The sequence below is a fragment of the Pygoscelis adeliae genome, unplaced genomic scaffold (assembly GCF_000699105.1).
Source record: "Pygoscelis adeliae isolate BGI_AS28 unplaced genomic scaffold, ASM69910v1 Scaffold77, whole genome shotgun sequence".
Lineage (NCBI taxonomy): Eukaryota > Metazoa > Chordata > Aves > Sphenisciformes > Spheniscidae > Pygoscelis > Pygoscelis adeliae.
This window is the reverse complement of record NW_008825216.1, coordinates 8,489,253-8,496,647: the sequence shown is the minus strand read 5'-3', so window position 1 is coordinate 8,496,647 and position 7,395 is coordinate 8,489,253. Positions and strand designations below refer to the sequence as shown.

At 39.2% G+C, this 7,395-nt stretch overlaps 1 protein-coding gene across 1 annotated transcript; it reads right to left on the bottom strand.

The window, feature by feature from the left end:
• Positions 1–250: 250 nt before the first annotated feature.
• Positions 251–4,504, bottom strand: MPC1 (mitochondrial pyruvate carrier 1). The gene is made up of 3 exons (XM_009329211.1): positions 4,409–4,504; positions 2,023–2,155; positions 251–1,251 (listed from the first exon to the last, which is right to left on the bottom strand). Exons 1-3 carry the CDS (start codon positions 4,449–4,451, stop codon positions 1,233–1,235), a joined length of 195 nt encoding a protein of 64 aa, XP_009327486.1. The 5' UTR covers positions 4,452–4,504; the 3' UTR covers positions 251–1,232.
• Positions 4,505–7,395: the final 2,891 nt, after the last annotated feature.

The window sequence follows — 7,395 nt, the reverse complement described above, 5'->3', positions numbered from 1 at the left end:
AGAGCCCTGAATTCAACCCTGCCTATGATGGCAGGAATACTCAGTCAAGTATCCACGCCCCCTTTTCCTTGGGAAGGAGAAAGTGGTAGGTATTAGGATCCAGAGGACACTTGCCTTAACTCAGTACATGCAAAGGATAACACCATTTACTTTTCCAGCCTGTTTTTGCTTCATGCTGTTACAGTAATAAAGTGACACTCCATACTAAAGTTTCACTTCAGGATCTGGTATCACATTATGATAAACAAAACTTTTCAAAATGTTGAAGGGATTTATTGCCATTTGGAACATGTTTATTGTTCAAAAACACTGCACTGAAATAAAATCTATCACATACATTCTTTGTCATCTGTATCTTTACATCAATGTAACTTTCAGGCAGGTCATGCAGGAAAACTCTCTCAATGAAGTCAAAAAAACTACTGAAAGGCACCTTGTGTCCTTCAGATCTTAGGCTCCAAACAAGTTAAGTTTTTGCCAGTTTAAGGATTACGTACATCTAGAACAACTTAAACAGTAGGAAAAAAATCCATTTAGAACTTCTTAAAGAACAGCATCAGACTTCATTGCTTTCCTTCATTCAGTGCTATGCTTTTGCTTTTCTGAGTCTTCTTTAAATAATGTGCGACTTAAAAATGTATGTTAATAAAGTCTCTTTGCTGAGACAAGGCATGCAGTAAGGGAAGAGGGAAAGCTGGTCACTTCCAGACTGCCTATCTACACATTTGTTCTTGTAGATTAGCAAGCTGCTGCTTAAGTTCAAAAAAGAGACAGAATAGGAATGAATGCACCCAAGTTAAATGGCTTTTAAGAATATGTTAATATATAGAACAATGATACCACCTACAGTTCTGTTTACTGACCTCTGTTCATGTTGATTTGAAAACAAGTTTTGTCAAACCATCATGGGCCACTTTTGTAGACTGTTAGATAAAAAAAAGTTGGTTTTCAAATATTGCTTGTTATTTGGATGACTAACTCTTTACTAAAAGGGTAGTTAATTAAGGACCTGTAAGGCAGCAAGACTTTAAATGCAATGGTTTTCATTGCTGAATAGTACTTTTTAAAAGGCAAGATAAAAAATTCGTAGAAGGATTCTTGGTGGGGTCATATTCATAAGAGGTGTTTCTGTTTTATCCCCATTGTAATTGTCACAGCAACTGTAGATGGCAAGTCTTCCTTGGTTGTAATTCGGGATGAACACATTCCCTGGCTTTTTTCAAGTTAGATATTTAGTTCTTTTTCTCCATCCTGCCAAGAGAAGAACAGCTTTTTTAAGCGTGAATATTGAACTGCAATTGCTATAAAAAAATCTGGACTCACAGCAGAACTTTAGGAATGAAGGACACCTGGCCAGTTATTTATGCAAAGGCAGGTCCACTTGCAGTGTTGTTCAGTCTCATTTTTTTAATTTATAGTTCAGGAGGCTTCATCCTCTCATTGCTCCACATGGATTTCTTGGGGCAGAAGAGAGAAAAGCCATAATCCTGACTCATCAGGATTGCTTAGGGCAGTGTCTGCACTACTTGCTACATACTGAGGGTACGAGACTGCTTGCAGTCTGTTCCTTGGTCACACACAGCTGGATCTACCCTATATATAGAACAGTCAGCTTAGAGAGGTTTTGCTTGATTTCTCTTTCAGACATACAACCTCTTCACAGTTTTATGGGTGTTTCCATCTCAGGAATTAGTTACTGAGATAGACACGTGTAGACTAATCAACATAATACATGAGACAAAGCCCAAAATAGCCAGCAGCTGCTGAAAGCCCTGTCTACATCCATGACCATAAGGGTTTTCAGCCTTTTCTGCGTGCACCCCTCAGAAGCTTCAAAGGAGGTGCAAGGCAACAAGTCTAGTTCAGCCTACCAACAACAAACTTGTTAATAGGTTTGCAAAAGGTAACAAAGTTAAACAAGTTCAGAAACCATGCAGGTGTTTGCACCGCAGCTAAGAGTCACTAACAGAGCGTTCCAAGAACCATCAGTTTATGACTTCCCCTTTTTAAAGTGTGACTTGCCTGTATTTGATCAATCGTCCTCCTTGAATAAGTTGTGCAACTTCATTAGTCAAGTGGCATGCAAAGAGAAGCCAGTTCCTTGGCTGCACTTTGTAGGCAAATCTCATGAAAGTCAAGGAGTAACAACACAGTGCTGCAAAACATGATAGATATTGTTAGTAGATTATTTTAATATCTGCATTTTGTTGAGGCTTAGTTTTCATACTAGTGGAATGTAAAGTCAAGTAAAATGCTTCTCACTGCGTTTGAGTTTTCCAATAATCCTACAAATTTGTCCACTTTGAGGATCCAATGCAGGAAAACATGGAACAGTGCTAGTTTTTGCTACACAAGAAAAATCTACAGAGCTGCAGCTTTCTACAAAAACTCATTTTCCTCATATGTTTTCTTGTGATGCAACTGAAGCCTTTTTAATTTATTGCCTAAACTATCTCAGCCAGAGAATAAGAGTTAATCCCAGTGATTAACATGGCCTGTCCTATACAATTGTTCTGACAATTTCTAGGACAGAGTATTTTTAAAAAAATATTAATTACTTAAAAACAGTTCTTACTGGAACATTCTAAAATGGACTTTAAGAGAAGGTGGTTTCCATTCCCAGGAAACCATGAACATTCAGAAGCATAAAGCTTTCCAGGTGTGCTGGTTTTGGCTGGGGTAGACAGTTTTCTTCGCAGTAGCTAGTATGGGGCTACCTTTTGGATTTGTGCTGGAAACAGTGTTGATAACACAGGGATGTTTTCGTTACTGCTGAGCAGTGCTTACACAGAGCCAAGGCCTTTTCTGCTTCTCACCCCACCCCACCAGCGGGTAGGGTGGGGGTGCACAAGAAGCTGGGAGGGGGCACAGCCAGGACAGCTGACCCAAACTGACCAAAGGGATATTCCATACCATATGGCATCATGCTCAGCATATAAAGCTGAGGGAAGAAGGAGGAAGGGGGGTAGTTTGGACTGATGGCGTTTGTCTTCCCAAGTAACCACTAGGCGTGATGGAGCCCTGCTTTCCTGGAGATGGCCGAACACCTGCCTGCCCATGGGAAGTACTGAATGAATTCCTTGTTCTGCTTTGCTTGCGTGTGCGGCTTTTGCTTTTCCTGTTAAACTGCCTTTATTTCAACCCACGAGTTTTCTCAGTTTCACCCTTCCGATTCTCTCCCACATCCCATTGTGGGGGGAGTGATCGAGAGGCTGTGTGGTGCTTAGTAGCCGGCTGGGGTTAAACCACAACACCAGGAAGACAAGAAACAATTTTAATCTACTCTCCTGCCATAAGTGCATGTAAATATAGGAAATTACAACCCAAGGAGTCACTAGTTTTGTGAAGTTTCATTTATTTTTCTGACAGGCTTAAAGAAAAAAGTATCAGGAAATGAATTGTTCAAGAACACAGCCATTTTTTTAGGTACAGAACCTAGAAGATGGGAAAAATATTTGTACACACACCATCACATTTATACTTACAAAAATTAAAAAAGCATCTTAACTTTGCTGAGCTGGGTAGCTGCCACCAAAGCACTATCTGCAAAACAGTTTTACTATAGTAGAGACTATTCAAACTGGTCTTCCATCTCTAGGAAGCTGATAAGAGACTGACTTACTCTAAGCAGAACCTAGTGAGCATGAGGCTATAAACTTCCTTAACCCAAAGGTATTTTGCTTCAGGGAAAGAATTATTACCTAGAATTAAGTTATTAACTGAGTTAAGGAAGAGACATAATGCCAAAATTAAGCTAATGAATTAAAGCTATCAGATTTATGATCCTAGAGAAGTACTTGAACAATACAGAGACAGACATCTAGGCAAAAGCTATTCATGTTCCAAAAAAGGTGGAAAGAAATATTGCTTACACATTTAAGAAGACATTCTCACACTATTCCATGAAGAGTCATGCTAGCCTCTCACAGGCAACTGCTTTGCAAGGAGTGAACCTCCCTCAGCTGCTTTTTGCACCCTGGGGACCAAGCATTACAATTTCTGCACTTTGTCAGTGTTGATATTTAAATCTCACACTAACCACAAGGCATCATTGTTCTTGATACAAAGAATAAAATTGTGTAAAGAGATGCATTCTGAACCAGTGCACGCAGTAGTATGAGATACCAGAAGAATTATACTTTAGGAGCGAGTCTGGTGATCAAAACTGCTAAGACTCAAGACCCGGCTCCCTCCCCCCAAATTACTGGAAAGCCCTCTGAAAGAGAGCTCTGCAACTTTTCAGTACCTCAATTTTTAAATGGCCTCTTAAGTTATACAACAAGATATTTGATATCTGTATCTGCTTTGATCACAAGTTTGCAAGCAACTAATAGCATATCACTGCTTGAAGGACAGAATCTGTGTTCTGTAGTCAGTTTACTGACAAGAAGTTTGTCTCAGGTCTTACCAAATGTCATTCGGCCACTAATGATTTCTGGAGATTTCTTCATATCATTAATAGCAGCAACAGGAAGTCCCCAGTTGGCAACTGGCCCCCAAAAGTGCTGTAAAGAGGGAAAAGGAAAATAAAGTTACACAGAAACACAGACCTCCTGCAGCATTCTTATAGTTTTCCTTAGCCACACAAAGCTTCAGAGGACAGGGTTAAGGGTAAAATTCCAAGTTAGGACAGGGACTACTTTTGATGTAAAGGGGAAAAACTAAACCCTTCTTTTAGCAGGATCTAGTCTTCAGGAGGTAAGGAAGAGGAACTCTCTGAATCTTCTTGCAGACTGGAGACGAACTACTGTAAGGCCATTGAAATGCAGTTTTGTGTAATTATACCTCAGCCATCATTAAGCAGTCTGATTGGTACAATAACCTCATATAATAACCTCAGATTTACAGCTCACTTCTGTGCAGAGAATTAGCATTCATCTCTTTCAAATAAGGCACCTCAAAGATGTAATGAAAACATAAGGACTTGCTGAAGTGAAGAACTGGAACCGTTTCCATGTTATGCTGAGAATGAAGAAATGCTCAGCAAGCATCTTCTTCCAAGTGCTAGCACCATCTCTTTAAAAGAGCAAACCCATGCAGCCAAACAAAACTGTTACCTAGAGCTTCATCTGCAATTGCTGAAATAACTAAGTGACTACCTAAAGCTCAGTGATTAGACAGATAGAAGAGTAGAGCAGTTAGCTACAGGTGTGTACACAGAGAGAAAGAGACAAGAAGTGGAAAAAATCAAGTCAGAAAAAACTGACAAGGGCTCAGTTTGATACGTATTGTCTAAAAGATTCCAAACTGAGAAAAATAGCGTCATAAATCCAATTTCCACTACTGTTATGAGTAACAAGGCTTCAGTAGAATTCTTTCCACAGAAGATGCATGTGGTACTTGTATCAGCTTCTCCTAATGAGAAACTAAGGATGCTCAAAAGTAACTTGGCTAGATACAGCAAGAGATGCACCTTGCAAGAAAAAGCTTTGCAGATACCAACTATACCCATTCTTCTGACACTTCCCCTAACTGTAACACTGCAGATATTACAATGATTTGGAATTGTCAGGGGGTATTTAAGTTTCTTGCAATTTTAGTTCCAAGATACTCTTGCCAGTCCGGATACTAGCTTGTAACACTACAGTAAGATTAAAAGCCACACCTGCTTCCTGCAGATTTGCATTGCAATACAAGAAACAACTAAAAAGTATAGGAAAAAGTGAGTTTAAGTTGTACACACTGTTTTGATAGTTTAACCATAGTGCAATATAGAAAACAATGTAATACTTCTGCAAGTGTCTACAGAATGTGCATTGGTCCAAACTCAGATTCATAATAAGAGTATTTTGAAGAGTGCAATAAATGCAGTTGTTTACTATATTCCTACCGATAGGGAAATTGACGTCTGTAATGGTTAAAGCCTCTCAAGCACATCAGAGATAACAAGGCATAACTGAGAAGAGTTGCATGGCTACATGGTATTTCCACTGTACAGCTATGGTTAGCTAGTGTAAAGAAATGTACCTATAATACCACTTACACACAAGGTATGTTGCAACAGAACAAGAACATTCACAGAAACTGAAGTCAGCAGCGCACGGGATGTTGTTTTAGAGGCTTTAATGTAGCTATTTAAATAGTTCTAAAGGACAATAAGAGGACCAGAAACAAACATCTAGTCACATAACCATGATTACGTGCACAGTAAAACAGCAAGACAACTTGTGTTAGCATGACCACGCTAAAGCAGACTGCAAAAGGTAACTGGTGAGGCAGTACATGTACTTGGTGAGGTTTTTACAGTCATTTTAGGAGTCTCATTTAAACAATTTAGTTTCAGAAAAATAAGTCTTTAAGGCTCTAAACTTGTTGATTTTTTGAATCTATGAAACAATTACAGCTTTGAGAGTCTTAGAGGTGATTTCTGTTTTGAAAGGTAAATCAAGTCAACTTGGCCTTTTTTCTTAATTCAGCTGCCATTAGAACATAAATAATAATACACTATAGACTATGGACCACTTCAATCATCAGTTCACATCCCAGAAGTGCTGCAGCAGTAACTTTCTTCTGCTGACCGGGGAGGTAGATTTGGAGCTTCCCCACTTGAGATGGTTATCCAGTTCTAAATGCTTCCAGGCAGGCAGCCCTTTGAAGTTTCCGCACACAAGAATTAAACTACACCTATACAGTTTGTCTTTGGTCTACGTAGAAGAGCAAGTCTTCCATAACATTATGATTCACAGTATAACAGGCATAAAATACCCACTCCCAGTTTCAGGAGTAAACAAAGGCTGAAGGAAAGAAAAGTCTGTAGTGAGAGTTATATGGTACCATTTATTGTCTGAAGTAAAGCTAGTTAAAAATAAGCCAGGTAGTTCACTTATCTACCAATATCGTTGCTGTGCAGAAGAATGGCTCCAGATTGATCTGATCTCCTTAGCAAAGAGTAAGGGGGGGGGGTGGTGGGGGGAAGGGAGAAAACAAAACAATGAAGCCCCTTTAATTTTGTAGCGATTACTTTAGGAGACATTCTGAAGGAGCTAATGTTTGGTCACCTTAACCTCAGACTTGTGAATAAATATTACTAGTGCATCACTCCTTGATGTTTCCAGTATGCTTTTCAGATGCAGGCAAGGTCCTAACATTGCTGAGGCAAAAAGACTGCAAGTTGCTGAAGTTAGGGAGAAAGTGAAATCAGAATTCCCCTCCCTTTTCTTACCGTACTGTTTGAGTGGGCCATCATTGTTTTCCATTCAAAAAGCACATGGAAGAAAAAAGAAAAAACCTGTTAGTTTCTTTCGTAATCGACAAAGAAGTATACCACAAACAGAACACAGGTAGAAGTCAGGAAATTGCTATAGCATTAACCTTGATTAATGTAACAGTATTAAAAATCCTGTTTCCCTCAAGAGCTGTCATTGTGACAAGTGTTTGCTGCTCAAGTACCTTTTT

Coding starts and splice junctions, on each gene's coding strand:
- MPC1 (XM_009329211.1), bottom strand. CDS start 4,451: ATGAAGAAATCTCCAGAAATCATTAGTGGCCGAATGACATTTG. Junction 2,156..4,408: donor TAGTGGCCGAATGACATTTG/GTAAGACCTGAG, acceptor CATGTTTTGCAG/CACTGTGTTGTTACTCCTTG.